Source organism: Haliotis rufescens, unplaced genomic scaffold (genome assembly GCF_023055435.1).
Source record: "Haliotis rufescens isolate VD_foot unplaced genomic scaffold, xgHalRufe1.0.p SCAF_9, whole genome shotgun sequence".
Lineage (NCBI taxonomy): Eukaryota > Metazoa > Mollusca > Gastropoda > Lepetellida > Haliotidae > Haliotis > Haliotis rufescens.
In genome coordinates, this window is record NW_025964383.1 from 43,007,298 (window position 1) to 43,024,843 (window position 17,546).

The 17,546-nt window shown below is 42.8% G+C and overlaps 2 protein-coding genes across 5 annotated transcripts; both read right to left on the reverse strand.

The window, feature by feature from the left end:
• Window positions 1-1,114: 1,114 nt before the first annotated feature.
• LOC125377366 lies at window positions 1,115-4,174 on the reverse strand. The gene is made up of 4 exons (XM_048390422.1): window positions 4,109-4,174; window positions 2,843-2,959; window positions 2,208-2,535; window positions 1,115-2,139 (listed from the first exon to the last, which is right to left on the reverse strand). The coding sequence occupies exons 1-4, from the start codon at window positions 4,172-4,174 to the stop codon at window positions 1,115-1,117; spliced, it is 1,536 nt and encodes a 511-aa protein (XP_048246379.1).
• Window positions 4,175-5,496: 1,322 nt separating this feature from the next.
• LOC124122536 (monocarboxylate transporter 14-like) lies at window positions 5,497-17,276 on the reverse strand. Of its 4 annotated transcripts, none has more exons than XM_046485585.2 (7): window positions 16,096-17,276; window positions 11,017-11,231; window positions 10,368-10,511; window positions 9,158-9,438; window positions 8,412-8,814; window positions 7,548-7,673; window positions 5,497-5,765 (listed from the first exon to the last, which is right to left on the reverse strand). In XM_046485585.2, exons 2-7 carry the CDS (start codon window positions 11,204-11,206, stop codon window positions 5,563-5,565), a joined length of 1,347 nt encoding a protein of 448 aa, XP_046341541.2. In that variant the 5' UTR covers window positions 11,207-11,231; window positions 16,096-17,276; the 3' UTR covers window positions 5,497-5,562. The 4 variants fall into 4 exon arrangements, with proteins under 4 accessions (XP_046341541.2, XP_048246513.1, XP_048246512.1 ...); XM_048390556.1 differs by lacking the exon at window positions 16,096-17,276 and adding an exon at window positions 11,930-13,683 and having other exon boundaries at window positions 8,412-8,807; window positions 9,157-9,438; XM_048390555.1 differs by lacking the exon at window positions 16,096-17,276 and adding an exon at window positions 11,930-13,683 and having other exon boundaries at window positions 8,412-8,810; window positions 9,157-9,438.
• Window positions 17,277-17,546: the final 270 nt, after the last annotated feature.

Consider the following 17,546-nt stretch of genomic DNA (forward strand, 5'->3'; position numbering starts at 1 on the left):
TTAGGTAATTTATTATGCGTTGAGAGATTGGTGTTAATTGAGGGGGTTTGCGAGCTAGAGCTTGGAGTCTGGGGTTAATGTTAGTTTTAAGGATCTGTTGGATTTGTTGGTTTTGTTGGGTTGAGGCCCAGTAATTTATTGTTAGATGTTCTCGGCGAAGATCCAGGGGTATTTCGCCTGTTAGTGCCTGTAGCGATATGCGCGGCGAGCCATGCTGAGTGCGTGTGATTATCTTGCGTGCTTGATATTGGATTGAGTTTAATTTATCGCTTAATGAGGAGTTTAAGGTGTTGTATATTTGGCATCCACAGTCTATTTGTGATCCAATTAGTGATTTGTAAAGTGACAGTAGGGTCTCCTTTGAGGCCCCCCTGTTGGAGCCTGTCAGGCAGCGTAGTGTGTTTAGGTCTTTAGTGCATCTATTTGTTAGGTGTTTAATGTGAGCACCCCAGGTGAGGTGTTCATCAAAGATTAGTCCAAGGAATTTGGTTTCTTTTTGGAATTGTATGTTTTTCTTTGTTTAGTTCTAGTTTGGGGGTGTTTGCACGCATATTTGTGTTTGAATACTATCCCTGTGTTTTTTTCGGCATTTAGTGAGAAACCCAATTTATTTGCCCATATTTGAATTTTATTTGAACTTATTTGAATTTTGATTTTAGAATGAGGGACTTAGTACAGAATATATATAGTAGGTGGAGGATTAACAGTAACAACAATTGCATATATGAGTGGGATAACATAGGTAGGTGTTGACAAGGGGATAAAACTGTCACAACGCGATGGACAGAGAACACATAGGTGGAAGCCAATGGGACATGAAGCCAATTAAACAGGATAAGTGATTATTGCTTGATGAGTTCATAGTAGGCGGATGGGATGAAATTGCTTTGATCGCTGTTGATTGATGGCTTGTGGCGGCGAATGTTGATTGCTTCTGTTAGTTTTCTTTTTGTGAAATCATGGATGTTGTTGGCGAGGATTTGAACGTTTTCCCAGTTGATGTTGTGATCAGGACGGTTTTTTATATGGTCCGAGATGGCTGATTTACTGTCGGATTTAATGGTGGAGGTTTTATGCTCTTTCATTCTGGTGTTGACTGGGCAGGATGTTTGACCTACGTAAGACTGTCCATAGTTGAGTCAATTTTGTAAACTACACCTTTAGGCTCTTGGGGTTTGGTTGTGTTCCTGCCGTTGGCTCTTAATAGGGTCTTGGGGGAGTTGGAGCTGGTGAAGTGGGTGTCGATGTTGGCTTGCTGTTTGAGGAGGCGGCTGATGATGTGGGAGGCTTTTCCGATGAACGAGAGGGCGATGCGGAAGGGCGCTGATTCGGGTTTAAGGGTCGCAGGTCTGGATGTGGGATGGAGTACTGAGGTGATGACTTTGTCGACGAGATTGGGTGGATAATAGTTGAGGTGGGTGAAGACTTGGCGGAGGTGTTCGATCTCAGGTTTGGGGTCAGCAGAAGAAAGGTTGTTGGCACGTTTGGTAAAGGTGGAGATGATGCCAGTCTTGGTTCTAAGAGGGTGGTTAGGGTTGAAGTGGATATACTGGTCGGTGTGGGTGGGCTTCCGGTAGACACTGGTTTGAATTCTGTTAGCTGAGTTTCTACAAACGAGGACATCTAGGAAGGGTAGTTGGTTGTCCTTTTCTATTTCGATGGTGAACTGTACTCGGGGGTGTTGTTGGTTAAGATGTTGTAGTAGCAGGGTTGGGTTTTGATCTTGTTTTAGGATGACAAAGGTGTCGTCAACTTTCCTGTACCAGCAAATAGGTTGGATGGGTGATGTGGTGAGGTCTTGCTGTTCGAAGTGGGTCATGTAGATTTCAGTAAGGATAGGAGACAGTGGGGATCCCATGCGTAGGCCGTGTATCTGTTGATAGTACTCGTCGTCCCTGGTGAAGTAGGTAGAGGAGATACAGGCGGTGGTGAGGGCGATGATAGAATCAGTAGATAGGCTGGTTTCAAGAGGAGTTTTGGTGATGCGACGGCGGAGAATTTGTGAGTGAGTGACTTCTATGGGTACGTTGGTGAAGAGGTCTACTACATCGTAACTGATGATTTGATCTGGATCGGTGATGTTCTTGAGTTTGGAGCAGAAGTCCGTGGAGTCAGAGATGAAGGAGTCGGCTGTTTTTCCTAAGGGGGCAAGGATTCTGGTTAGGTGATGGCCGTTTTGTAGCACACTCGGGAACACACAAGTATACGGGCTTTAGGAGGGTTCTTGTGGATTTTGATGGTGGCTCTGGCATAGGGTGGTTGGGGGTGATTGACGGAGAGTTGGTGGTGAAGAACTTGGCTAATTTCAAAGTTGTCTTTTAGTTGTTTTAGGAGGGCTTTATGTTGGCGAAGGAGTTTGGCAGTTGGGTCCGTCTTGATCTTGGTGTAGGTGGTGGGGTCTTGGAGGATGTTGTTCACTACCTCATGGAAGTGGTTAGTGTCGCCCTCCCGTTCATAGGAAAAGCCTCCCACATCATCAGCCGCCCCCCTAAACAGCAAGCTAACATCTACACCCACTTCACCAGCTCCAACTCCCTAAAGAATCAGAAAAGATGATAAATTGTTTACATGCAGACTGTCGTTTAATGTATACTAAGGCTGTAAGGATAGCATTGGCCTCAGCAGTGAAAATAGAGCTATTGCCTGGTATTCTAGATAATAAATGTTTTGATCCAACGACAGTGGCTCATGCCACTTTGCCACCATCCTTGGATCCATCAGTAAAGACTGAACGGTGAGTGTCGTATTTATTTCTTAATCGTACATATTCCAGTTGATATATAAGTTGATTTGTGTCATATATAATAAAACGGGTTAGAGAAACGTCTACTTCTGGCCTCACCAGCTGCCAGGGAGGAGTATTGGACGATTTTGGTGAGATAATATCTAGGTCTATATTTGCAGCAATAATATGTGGTTTGACCCGAATTCCAAGTGTTGGAACCAGCTTTGTTTTTTTCTGAAACAGTACGTCATATAGGGGATGAGAAACGGAGTCATATGCAGGATTAGAGTGTAATTTAGCGATATATTGAGGAGACAATTTAATACGGCGTTCTTTCAGACAGGGTTCATCAGTCTCGACATAGAGACTGTCAACAGGAGAAGTTCTAAAAGCACCAAGGCATAGTCTTAGTCCCTTATGGTTGATTGAGTCTAGCTGTTTTAAATTACTGTTGTAAGCTCCATCTTACTCAATAATAATAATAATAATAATATTAATAATAATAACAATAATAATAATAATAATAATAATAATAATATAGGTTATTAATGTGTCATGTGTACATGATACACCTGGCCATTACTGGCCTAAAAGACACCTAAATTTATACAATCAATAAAATACATAAATAAAATATTATAACTAACAATATCTTCATATGTATACAGCAAACCCCATCCACCCACCCACCAACCCTCCCCCCGCCCCACAATGGAGCCATAGTCCAATTAGAACGGATTAATGACCTATATAAGTGAAGGAGAGTTTGAATTTGAGACGACTTTCAATAAATCTAGGGCCTTCAGGCATTTAGTCTTTAAATATTTAATATGTGGCAAAAACGTCAAATGGTGGTCGAAAATCAATCCCCAAAACTTTGCTTCTTTTACATTCTTAATTGGAGTGTTATCTTAAAAGAGCTCTTGGTATTTATGGGGTTTATATTTCCGAAAGAAATGTATACAAAAGGTTTTAGTCAAATAACTAGGAGTGATGACGTAGATTGTGCTGGGGATTAATTAATGCAGTTGTGAAGTACTGTAAGTCCCCATGGTCCCCAGTCAGGGTGTCTAGCTTAAGTTGCCGGTGGTTTATAGCTTGTATTTTAATACGTGTAGTATGATATTTAATATTGACGTGTTGAATTTATGTCTTTAGTATTTTCTGAAATTATTAGTTTCAAGACTTCACTTTGTAACATTAAGCTAATATTTTCTGTCATTTGTGACAGGTATTTATGAATAAAATTGGTTGTGTCACTTCATAGCTCAAGTTTGTGTCGGTGACATTGGCATGGTACGTGTTTGCAATGCAAGGGAGACAATTCACTCGACTAGTCAATGAAATGACAGCAGTGTGGCATGTCAGATTGACATTGTCTACAGCAGCATGACATGTTAGACTCTGCTTGTCTCCAGCAGTCTCCTCTCCGGCACAGAACATCTTCATTTATGTTGGCATCTGAAATAGTCTTTCCTGGCCGAAACTTGGACAAGAAGATGAATGTGTGTATTTAATCAAGACTGTTCAAGATGAAATTGGGACAGTCGGGTAGCCTAGTGGTTAAAGCGTTCGCTCGTCACGCCGAAGACACGGGTTCGATTCCCGACATGGGTGCAATGTGTGAAGCCCATTTCTGGTGTCCCCCGCCGTAATATTGCTGGAATATTGCTAAAAGCGGCGTAAAACTATACTCACTCACTCAAGATGAAATTAGGGTAATGTCCAGGTGGAGAACGAACGTTGTAATAAGGTGTATTGCTGAGCGCGGCGTCAAACTACATACAAAACAAAAACAAAACTAGATTGCATCTGTATTCAATCAGCTCGGTCAAAATCATTTGGTTTGAGGGATGAATTTGTCTTAAGCATGTGCTAATAGGTGATTTGATTGATGCGTGTCATGTATCCCAATTGCGTTGAATCACTGGATTGTCCGGTCGAACATTTACAAACCGCCGTCATATAGCTTAAATTTTGCGGCGTTAAACAACAAACAGACATTAAACATCGAACGAGACTGTTGTTGATTCTGTTATCGGTGGCGACAGAGTGAGTGATGCGACATAAAATCATTAAATATGCGGTGATTTGAGACCAAATACCTTCGGTTATCGCTACGGGCTTCAGGTATGCGTCCGTCTTAAAGCATCTGAACGCTTTAATTTACCCACCAGTCATATCAAGTGAAGTCGGCTTGACTATGTTTATAATCTCGTTGAAGTTGAGGGCGTCTCAAATAATTGAAATGAGTTTATATGCGTTTTGTCATCCAGCACGGAAGTTACTTCACAACTGAACATGACGTGATTTCCCATTGTTAAGTATTAACGAACAGAATCCATCACCGAGCATACTGAAATATTTACAGACATACCAATATACATACACAGATATATCGGCCCGTGAAGATCCGGGTTAGAATAGGTCTTCAGCAACCCATGCTTACCGTAAAAGGCGACTTTGCTTGTCGTAAGAGGCGACTAACGGAATCGGAAGGTCAGGCACGCTGATTTGGCTGATGCATGTCATCGTATCTCAATTTATACGTGGATCGGTGCTCATGATGTCAATCACTGGATTGTCCGGTCCAGGCTGGATTATTTACAGACCGCCGTCATATACCCGACATATTGAGTGCAGGGTTAAACAACAAACGAAACCAAGTCATCAGTAGCAACTTGGGTGGATAACTGCTGACACATTTCTGTGCATTTACAATTAGTTTAATGCAATGGTGTGCTTGTTTGAAGAAATTAACACAAAAAGCATTTTGATTAAAACTGTTTTACTAGAAAAATGCCATAGCGTAACTCATGGATTGGAACGTCAAACCATCAAAGCTCTTCCTCTCTCAGAGTACCGGCGTTGTCATAGACATGATCCGTGGTTGTATTGGGACTATATGAATGTTTACTTTCCGATCGGCGACACATGTGTACGACTTCATACAAGAGAATGATACTGCCTCCTACGATATACCAGGCCCCAGTGACATAGAATGATATGGCGTAGTCTCCGGTCAAATCGTACAACCAGCCTGAAATGGTTAAATAGTTAAATAATGTGGAGAGGTTGAACATTGAAATCATCCAGTAGAGCGAATGATAATAACAACAATAATAATAATAATAATAATAGTAATAATAATGGTGGTTTGATTAATGTGGAGGCTCTTCATGATAGAATTGTTTTGTGCACTTTTGCACACATTTATTTGTCTGATGATCCTCTTGTGAAGCATGTGAAGACTGATGATGAAAACAAGACATTCCACAGTTTTCCAAAACGAGCCAAGGATGTGGGACATAATCTCAATGTCGGTGGTGATTTTGTTGATGGTTCTGTAGTGCTGGACGGTACAGAAATGAGTGTCCACCAAGCGAATTGCCATATCAAATCGGCCCAGATTCAGTTTTTCAAGGAGAGGCTTTCTGAACGACCACTGCATCGAGTTTACGTGCAGTGTGTTGAGAAAATAAGCAACCCTGCAGAGTCCTTAACTTGGATGAAGTCGTCTGGCCTGAAAAGTGAAACTGAAGGCTTTCTGTTTGCTGCTCAGGACCAGTCACTGGAAACAGTCAATGTGCGATTTGCATCAAAATGTGAATACTAAATGCAGATAATGTAATGAATTTAATGAGACTGACCAACACATTGTCAGTGGATGCCCAGCCTTGGTACAAACACAGTATCTTGAACGACATGATGGTGTATATCGATCATTTTATTACCGTCTTCGTCATGCTTGTGGTTTTGACACAGAGGTCCACCCATGGTACGTCCCGGAATATGTAGAGGGCGTCATGGAAAAGGATAAATATAAAATTCTTTGGAATAGGCCCTTATACAGCCTCAGACGTATCCAGGCAAACAAACCTGATCTTGTCCTTTTTTAAAAATCCAATGAAATCATAAAAGATCACTGAATTTTCTGTCCCCTTTGACACTAATGTGATTGACAAGATTAAGGAAAAACATGGCAAATATGTGGACCTCGCTTTCGAAATGTCACGCTTGCATCCCAAGTACCAAGTTGTCCGACACCCCATTGTTCTCGGTGTCTTAGGTTGGTACCTCCCAATCTGTTGACTGACATTGGGAGAGTACCTGTGTTTGCTACCAGGAATACAGCCCTTCTGACAATCTGGGTAAAGTTCTGGTTGGGTTTGTCTATGCAGCGCTTCCTGGGAGAAGTCTCATTCACTGTCTGGGCTGCGTGTAGGGGGGGAAAAGGCCCTGAGCTGATGTGGCGTCAATTGCAGCGACTGCGCTTGTTCTTGTCTTCAGTCGTCACATACGATTCGATCTCCAACATCAACGACATGACGAGGCAACATCGACTTCAGCGTTTGTGATGGGCACATCAAGTTCAATGTTGGCAACGTGTGCTCTTTTCCGACGGGAGCAAAGCTGATGTCTGAACACAAATCTACCTTAGTGGCAAGAGAACTCGACACCGTCCCATTCCTCACAGGTCCTCAGAGGGACATAAAGGGCAATTCCTGACGGCGTCGTTAAACGCCTAACAAACCGCCATCGAGGGCACCCTTGCATGATTCCACTTGGAGGACATACACATTACTGAATCACTGATATTCATTTAGTGACAAGTTATCACCACTGTCGTTACATTAAATCGCACAGTGACATTTGAAGGTAGTTATTGCTTATCAGGGTTTATATCATGTCAGTACTAAACTTTCGAAATTCAACGTTTGCATCAGCTTGTATATATTTAATTTTTGTAATTATGAAAACCTGATCAGTCTACTGTGGACCCTCAGTCAAAAGAAGAGTACCATACACCTTCGGTACTCACCAGCAAACGGTGATCCCAGGAAGACGACGACTCCTTCCAAACAGATGAGGAGTCCGAATCCTTCACTGAGTTTGTCTACACCAATGATGTCTGCCACAACAACTGGTTGGAGGTACATCCAGATACCTGGACAAACAAAAACATAATGTTTTCAGAAGCACCTATACACCGGAAAACCCCTACAGAAACGTTTTGTTGACGTTAGGGAAAAGTGTGTTTCACTCTCCTACCCAGGGTTCCATGCGGCCAGCCCATCAACTCAGGCCAGCAACATGTGATGATTCGTGACATCTTCCAAAGTCTATCAAAATATTACATATGTTTTTCATCTGTTTCAATTTTGACGAGTCTACACATTTAGTTAAACATGTGTCACAGAATAGTTACCTTATATTGAGAAAAAAACCACTCGATACGTTCATAAAAATATATTCTCACGCACCTCACTGTTGCAGCTGTAGTAAGTATATCTATATCATTATGTACAACGATATGTTAAATGCACAGACAGATTTGCATTTAGCCATTCTGTTCCGATTTCAGAATGAGCCTGTTTGTTTACAAATGAGAGAAAAGTCTGGTCACGAGATATATAAATCAGCTGGTGGCAGTGGAATAATGCCAAGTCACCACAGTGCAGGAGTGTGAGTGTGTTTAGCAAGAGATATTGCAGCTTATTTAGAAGTAGTTCCTGACTGGTGACCTCATTTAATTGACTGGGTCGTGACACCGAGTTGGTTTCTGAAAACAACCATGACTTCTAATCACCCGGCACTTTATGATAAACTTATATCTATTCCAATGCTCTAGACAAACTCGTGAATATCTTATCACACAGCATCTTGTAAATACTAGTATACAAACCCAAGAATATCCCAAAGAACGCTGAATATGCCATCAGTGTTGGAAATGACACCAACTTTGGACACGCCATGGAGGCAGCACCACACAGAATACTGGCTGAAGCAAAGAAAGCCACTCTGTTGACACACGGGATGTCGGATATCCGACCAAATATCAAGCGTCCCACCAGGCTGGCTATACCGATGACTGATATCAGCCACGCTGATTTTTCTTCTGGGATGTCCAGATCATTTGCCAGGTCTGGGAGATGGTTAAATGGGATGGTGTAAGGAAAAGCCCCGATCACGGCTCCAACAACATAAACGGTGTATCTGATGTTGGTGAACGTTGAGAAGATGGATTTGACTTGGAAGCAGAAAGCTGCACGAGAGCAGGCCCTGGCAGTCTCCCTTGTGTCTCCATCGGAAAGAAAGACATCAAAGAAAACCTTTTATACATGTTACGCATATGGTTTGATGGGAAAAGAAAGCGGTTGACAGACGTTTACTCCATTGACCAAACTCAGTATGTTGCTAAAAAGAGCACGGAATATGCGGATTCTGATTATAACCCAGGACAAAGGATTATTTTAAGCCTTCATAACCCCCCTGCAACCACCCATATCTTTACAGAAATTTGTTTGAGAAAAAGTTTGATATTACACTCGTGGCTGCCACCGCCACATAGAAACACTTCTATTTTGTAAGGCCAATCCACATATACCTTCTACGTCGTCTGTTCTACGTCCTATTGGTTTCAATCTTACCTGATGTTCTTGATTGGGTTTTCATATATTTGAGTTCCTGCCTGGTGTAAAACGGCCTGAAAAGTGCCCCAAACACTGCACAGTTGAGGACAAGCCCACCTGTAATCAACAACGCCCCCTTCCAGGAGTACTCTGACATCATCACCTGCAGAAGAGGGGGAATGACTAGTGTTCCAAGACCTCCTCCAACAGACCCAAGGGCGTTGGCCAAAGACCGTCGTTTCTCAAAATACTGGTTCGTGATGACAACAGCCGACATATACAGCAGGCTGAAGCCTAAACCTGGAGAATGAGAAGGGTATATGAAAATGAATGATCATAAAATACGTAAAAAATTATCAGGAAGACTGGAATGTGTTCACAATTGTTGGTTTGTCTGTTGATTGCTTGCACTTCACACAGATATCAAGACAGAAACCCGGTACAGATCGTTCAATTGTCCATGGTTCTGCATTTTGCTGTAAATATATAGCAGAAATAATATGTAAGGAGACCCAAATGTATTCAGAATCATATGTAAAGATATGACGTTTTGAATTTCTCCATAAAAAAATCTATACTTCGTCCGTTCCCCATGTGTATCGATGCAGGCACGACCTCTTCTGTGCATTCTGGAAATCAAACGCCAGATTGTCTCCTGTGGTAGCTTTGCCATTCTCTTTTGAAGGCCTGCCCAAACCGTTTCAAATTCTTTGGAGGTTTGGCTGGCCTGGGCAGTGTTGTGACACCTTACTGTCTTTGACAGAGGACGAGGAAATTCTGATCAATGCACTGGGCATGACTACTGGACGTGAAATGTGGTCCACATAACGTTGACCGGTAATATATCCTTGCACGATTATCACATCCGTCCTGTTTTCATCTGTGATTCCAGCCAAGACCGCGATGCTGCGACCACCGAAGCTATCCTGCTGCCGGATAGTAGCTCTCGCCATGCCGTCCAAGACCACATTGTCTGTTATATGTAACGTACACAGAACCTCAATTCATCAAGAAACATGGAGTTTAACTTCAATGCCGCTGTTGACGCCCTCCATACACCTGTGCCGATTGTTGTCTGAGGCCATGATTGCTGGCTTCACCAGGTTATAAGTCATTTTGGCCTTTCTTCCCTGATTAGGCTGTCAAGCAGGCATATAACTGAAATTTTGTTTAAAGCTGATTTGAGAACATCTCACTCACTTCAGCCCATTCTTCATCATGGCTCTTACCTTGGAGGACGCCATAGCTGAGATACAGGAAGAGCAGACTGTCAGCCAGGAAACTGACACTGCAGCCTACACACGCCAACACAGCCCCCAGTACGGCTGTCGCTCGAGTTCCCAGCAGTCCAAGGACGACCACCCCCACGGGTCCTAGGCAAATATAATGATGTTATTAAAATCACCTTATTATCAAAGAACAAGGCTTTTGTGCTCATGTAGGTGCAATCCCTTTTTTACATGTATACCGCCAAAACGCAAAATTCTCATGAATGAATAAGTAAAAAATAATTACTTCACATAACTCATATTTAGTCATTAACTCAAGAATAGTATTACATTTAATCGAAATCCGTGATATCCAAGTGCCAGGATTCATAACGGTATTCACAATTTATATCACTGCTCTAGGAACCGACAATTTAATATTGGACGCTTTGTATAGTTTTGTATGTCAGAGACTTACATAGCTGTTTTCTATCACTGCTTCAAAACATGCATTGGTTTCCCTGAAACACACACACACACACACACACACACACGCACGCACGCACGCACGCACGCACGCACGCGCGCGCGCAGGTTTCCATGTAATAATCTTGGACACGACGTTAAGCTACCATCCACGGTTAAATCCACTATAAATATAATATCTCACCAAGCAGTAGGACGAGGCCACTGAGAAGAGATCCAATCCAGGCTGTCTCACCCCGAGAACTTTTAAACTGATCCAGGAGCTCCACGTATATGACGCCGAATGACTGCATGAGTCCAAACACAATGAAGTGGATGTAGAACGAGCCCAGCACGCACACCCAGGCCCAGCCAGTGTCCTTCTGACGAGCCATAGCTGATGAGACAGGCAGCAGTGAGCTGTAAGATGAGGATGTATGAGTGAGTGAGGTGGTCTAAAGCGCCGCAGTTCGCTGTCGCACTTCCCCCAGGCGTGCCCTGATTATACGATCGGGGGTTCGAATCCCAGAAAGGTGTTTTTAGCATTCTCCATAGTGAATGTGCAATTCGGGTATTCCTCCGTGATCAATTACAGTGGAAATATCCAGTGGTAATTGTGTGAAGCATAGGTCCTCCAAAATAGTCTTACTTATTCGAATTAACATATTCCCGTGTGTCAAAAAATTGAAATGTATACATTGGGACAGTACAATAACTAAACTTATCACAGAAATATATTTAAAACTAGTATGGAATCAAAGCATGGAGGGGGCACGGGTGGCCCAGTTTCTATGGCGCCGCGATTCGCTGTGCAGAGTTGCGTCCCTTGGGCTCGCCAAAAACCTATGATTGTGGGTCGAATCCCGGTTCGCCCCGATTATGTTTCTAGGTTTGTCAGCACCATACCCGTTCTCGTGGGTTTCACCGAAGTGGTAAACGTCTGAGACTTGCATCACTTCGGGCTTTCCTCCCACATTAAGCTGACACGCCGTGACATAACTGGAACTCTGTTTAAAGCGGCGTTACTCATGTTTAGCATGGATAGCACTAAACAACGCCGGCAACTGAAGGTAGATCACCATACTAAGGACCATGGGGACTTACAGTACTTTAGTTACCTGCATGGACTTGTGTCACAGTGTATCAGCCAGTGTTGGATGCAGTGATGCAGATCTCAGACGTGTGTCCTAGTGAAGCCCATGAACACAGTGTGTTGACAAACCTATAGAAATAGGTCGAATATTCAGGTCCCACAAGCCCACGGGTTTCTATCACGCCAAAGGGTCGCGACCCGCCTCGCAAAGACGATTATATTCACTGTCGGTATATTATAACTCTTCATAATGCATGGATCTTTATACAGCGGTGTGCGGTGATACCTTGCAAGGGGCAGGTAGTGGGGAGACAGGTTTCTTTGCTAATTTTACTATGCCTTTAACTCCTTAGACTCCTTAGGCTACATTTTCCAAACCACGGCGTCACTGTAATATTTACGCCACACAAGAAAACTCCATTCACTGCACCCAATATCTTGTAGCAGAAAATGTAATCACTTCTAAACGCGGAGTCTACGTGGGTGTACATGTAGAATGAACCCGAATAGCTGTAAAGTTTCAATTCTTTCGATGCCTGTTTGAATAAATCGGCATTTTGATTAAAAATATTTTACTTGAAAGTCGCCACAACATATTGGATTGGAACGTCACACCATCAGAACTCATCCTCTCGCACAGTACCGGCGTTGTTGTAGGAATGATCCTTGGTTGTATTGGGACTACATGTTTATTTTCTGATCGGTGACACATGTATGCGACTTCATATAAGAGAATGACAGTCCCTCCTACGATGAACAAGGCGTGGTTTAATTTACGTGGAGGCTCTTCGTGATAGTATTGTAATGTTCACTTTTGCACACATCTATTTGTCTGATGATCCTCTTGTGAAGCATGTCAAGACTCAAGATGAAAACGAGGCATTCCGCAGTTTTTTTAAACGAGCCAAGGATGTGGGACATAATCTCAATGTCAATGTTGATTCTGAGTGCCGATCAAGCAAAGTGCCATATCAAATCAGACTCACACTCCCAGACTCCGGGAGAGGCTATCTTAACGACCACGGCATCGAGTTTGGGTGCAGTGTGTTGAGAAGATCAGCAACCCTGCATGAGTTCTTCGTCTGGATTAAGTGGTCCAGTTGTCTAAGGCGCCGCAATTCGCTGTGCAGAGTTGCGTCCCCTGTGCACGCCAAAGACCTATGATTGTGGGCTCGAATAGCGGTTCGCCTCGATATATTTTCTAGGTTTGTCAGCACCATACCCGTGCTCGTGGGTTTCACCGAAGTGGTAAACCTCTGTGACCTGCATCACCTCGGTCTTTCCTCCCATTGAAACTGACACGCCGTGATATAACTGGAATAATATTTAAAACGGTGTTAAACCCGACTCACTCACTAATCTTGCAGAAAATGAGTATCATCAAATATGTTCCAAAGAAGTTTGCATGATATCCATATGTTAACATGTTTTGTGTACTCAAGTCAACCTAAAATAGCACATTAGTCATAGGAATTGTATGTCCTGATTGAATAAATGGTGTTAAGCACGAGTCTATGTCGAAGGTCTTACAGCAGTCATTTACGGGAGAAGGATAATCCGCTATTCCAAGTTGTAAGTGGGTTAATATATAAATTACTCATTTACATTTCAAGAGTGAAAATGAAGAAAAACGTATGAATTGTGAACCCTGCAGGTTATCTACACTGAGGGAAACCTATTGTTCAGATGATGAAATGTGTGTTTGTTTGTTGTTTAACGCCGCACGCAGCAATAGTCATGCTATATGACGGCGGTCTGTAAATAATCCAGCCTGGACCAGACAATCCAGTGATTGACATCATGAGCATCGATCTACGCAACTGATACGATGACATGCATCAACCAAGTCAGCGAGCCTGACCACCCGATCCCGTTAATCGCCTCTTACGACAAGCATAGTCACCTTTTACAGCAGGCATGGGTTGCTGAAGATCTATTCTTCCCCGGATCTTCACGGATCTGATGACATGTAACGCCATGAACGACGGGTGACGTCATCAACGAAGCACTGCGATTCCATGTGTATTCAAATGACAAATCAGAATTGAGAACCGTTAAAAGTGCACATGAAAGTTATCACACGCGATCATTCTAGATGTACCGTTATGTGTAATCAGGGGCGGTCAAGTAGCCTAGTTGTTAAAGCGATCGCTCGTCACGCCGAAGACCCGGGTTCGATTCCCGACATGGGTACAATGTGTGAAGCCCATTTCTGGTGTCCCCCGCCGTGATATTGCTGGAATATTGCTAAAAGCGGCGTAAAACCATACTCACTCACTCATGTGTAATTATAAGTTACATATTACCACAACGACGTGAATCATTGCTCATGATACTGATCACTAGATTGTATGGCCCAGGTTCGTTTGTTTATATGACGCAGTCGTATGTCAAAGAGCTTTGCTATGAAAATCTGTGTCATCGGTGATTTTCAGCGATCCATTCACATCATTTACATCACAATTTTGCCGAATTTGTCATTTTGAACTTTGAACTCTGCACTTGTATTTACTTTGATTAAAATCTTTTTAAAAAAATAAAGGGAAAAGATTTCGCATAACACACAACTGTTGATGGTTTTCTTAGAATCTTAACTTTGAAAATAGAAATCATGTTTTTTTGCACAAATTTACGATTTCAATCATGTGGTTACAAATATATTTCCTACAACATTGAACCATTTGAACCCAATCACATATTGCGTTTTACTAACTGTTACAGGAATGAGAGATGGTTAAATGGACATGATCAAATTTTACATTTCTTTCAATTTTCAATTACATAAAAAGATAGCTCGGGGTACTGTCTTTTGCCCCTCAGTTAATGTGTATAGCTGGATTCCAGCGTGGACGTCATGCATCAGAATGGTGAAGCAGTGTTGAACATATGTAACTCATATCAAAACAGTAAATGGATATTATAACAGTATCATTGGAACAATTCTTCAACGGATTGACATGAGTATTGATTTAGTAATATAGGTAAGTGATGGGAAATAGATATTGACAGCATTTCATTACATGATGCTGGAATAAGTTGATATCCTCCAACGTTTCATGACTTCAAGCATTTGATAGTGGAACGAGCATACCTTTGTTGGTTAGCGATGTTATATATTCTGCTTTAAGGAAAGTACCAGCGTGAGAGACGTGACTAGCATTGTTGTATGTGATTACAAACTGGAACGCAATACACCAGAGACATGCAAGTGAATAATATACATTTCTTGATGTTTAACGAGACCAACATTTTGTCATTCTTTGTTTAAAATTCATGTTATCATTAACCGTAGTAGTTGAACAGTCGTCTTCTATATTTAATATCAAACAAGTGTGTTGATTGGCTTTCACTGTCGATATGAACAATGACGCGGTTCATTGACTTCATAAAACGCCCACAATGGTGGTTTACGATAACAATGGCATTTGCCCAGCATCAGCGTATGTTGTAAACCGCGTTGGTTGTTTTACGCCGCACTCAGCAATATTCCAGTTATATGACGGCGGTCTGTAAATAATCGAGTCTGGACCAGACAATCTAGTGATTAATGTCATGAGCATCGATCAACGCAATTGGTATCGATGACATGCATCAACCAAGTCAGCGAGCCTGACCACCCGATCCCGTTAGTCGCCTCTTATGACAAGCATAGTCCCCTTTTACGGCAAGCATGGGTTTCTGAAGACCTATTCTACCCCGGATCTTCTCGGGTCTGTAAACCGCGTGAAATCACCAGTGACCGTGTGTTCTACATATACTTATCATAGATGTAGTTGGTGGACATTTTGTGAAACAACATCTCATAATCTGATGCAGTGACATAGCACACCTGTGATGTTGTTGTTTGATGTTTGTTGTGTAACGCCACACTCGGCAATATTCCAGCTATATGACGGCGGTCTGAACCAGACAGTCCAGTGATTGACATCATGAGCATCGACCCACAAAATTGGGATACGATGACTTGCGTCAACAATGTCAGCGAGCCTGACCACCCGATCCCGTTAGTCGCCTTTTACGACAAGCATAGTCGCCATTCACGTCAAGCATCAGTTGCTGAAGACCTATTCTCAACCTGGATCTTCACGGTCGTGTAGTTATGAAATGACATTACAAAGAATATACATGTTATCCATAAACGTTTCATGTCTTCAAGTAATCACATTGCACTTCTTAGTGGAACGAACATACCTTTTCGTTGAGCGATGCTAGATATATTTAAAACGTCCGAATCTCCGGCTTTAAGATGTCTTCAACAACTGATCAACGTGCTTTAAGGAAACTAAACGAGTGTGATGATAAACGGACATGAACACGATGAAAACAATTCCCGGTCAGCCATGACCACCTTCAGTCGCGTCTTGCCATAGGTCATTGAGGCACGGTGATGAATATTATTAGTACAAGAGTACGTGTCGTACGTTTACGAATCAGCGTTGTATTGCCAAAACGAGAGCTCTGAAACAACTCTTGCCAATTGGATGATACATTCTCGATGTTTAGCGAGTTTATAGGATCAATATTCGATGACTGTCTTTATGAGTCTTGTCAGTGAAGAAGAGATACACATATACAGATATAACCTCACCACATTGTATGGGGCACGCCTTTGTAAGTGAGTAACGACTGCTGTTCGGGCGAAGAGATCGGTGACCTATAAACCATTGTTTGGGTTCAGTCGGCTAAGAAGAAGCCCCAGGTTGGGGACAACGTGCCAGCTCAGTTTGGTCATGTGGTTGTAATAAATGCGACAACACCCTTCAGGCAAGGCAAGTTTCACCTGAACGAACACGGGCGGCCCAGGCGTCTAACGCGCATCAATGCGCCTGAGCACGCCAGAAACCTATGAATGTGGGTTCGAATCCCGGTTCGCCTCGATTATGTTTCTAGGTTTGTCAGCACCATACCCGTGAATACCAGGAGCATGATTATAGTGCTAACTGACCTAGGCTCAATATCCGATGGGTCGAGATCCGAATCCACGAACATCTCTGCATCGAGATTATTTGCAGTGTGTTGAGAGGATCAGCAACCCTGCAGAGTTCTTCGTCTGGATTAAGTGGTCCAGTTGTCTAAGGCGCCGCAGTTCGCTGTGCAGAGTTGCGTCCCCTGTACATGTCAGAAAGCTATGATTGTGGGCTCGAATAGCGGTTCGCCTCGATTTATTTTATTTTACAAAATGAAATAATAAGTTGGAGGCTTATCTTTCGAAGAATACGATTTGGTGTACCCTCCATGTGGCCGTGTACCCAGTCGGGTGTATGAGTGATTGGATGTGTTGGTGTATGAGTGAGTGAATGTGGAAGTGTATGAATGTTTGTTGTTTACCGCCGCACTCAGCAATATTCCAGCTATATAACGGCGGTCTGTAAATAATCGCGTCTGGACCAGTGATTGATATCATGAGCATTGTTCCATGAAATTGGGATACGATAACAAACAGGTACATCAACCAAGTCAGCGGGCCTGACCACCCGATCCCGTCAGTCGCCTCCTACGACAAGCATACTCGCCTTTTGCGGCAAGCATGGGTTACTGAAGACCTGTTCTCCCCGGATCTTCACGGGTCAGCGAATGTGCGAGCGAATGAGTGAGTGAATATGTAAGTTATAAAAGGTCTTCCTCCTTAGCAATAACTCACT

What these genes read in the sequence shown, in the direction of transcription:
- LOC124122536 (XM_046485585.2), bottom strand. Translation starts at nt 11,206, where the DNA reads ATGGCTCGTCAGAAGGACACTGGCTGGGCCTGGGTGTGCGTGCTGGGC. An exon ending in GTTCTTTGGGATATTCTTGG is followed by an intron (nt 7,674 to 8,411) that starts GTTTGTATACTA and finishes TTGTTTGTCCAG; the next exon opens with GTATCTGGATGTACCTCCAA. An exon ending in CCTGGGATCACCGTTTGCTG is followed by an intron (nt 5,766 to 7,547) that starts GTGAGTACCGAA and finishes TAACCATTTCAG; the next exon opens with GCTGGTTGTACGATTTGACC.
- LOC125377366 (XM_048390422.1), bottom strand. Translation starts at nt 4,174, where the DNA reads ATGAAGATGTTCTGTGCCGGAGAGGAGACTGCTGGAGACAAGCAGAGT. An exon ending in GTCTAACATGTCATGCTGCT is followed by an intron (nt 2,960 to 4,108) that starts GTAGACAATGTC and finishes GTACTGTTTCAG; the next exon opens with AAAAAAACAAAGCTGGTTCC. An exon ending in ATACTCCTCCCTGGCAGCTG is followed by an intron (nt 2,536 to 2,842) that starts GTGAGGCCAGAA and finishes CTGATTCTTTAG; the next exon opens with GGAGTTGGAGCTGGTGAAGT.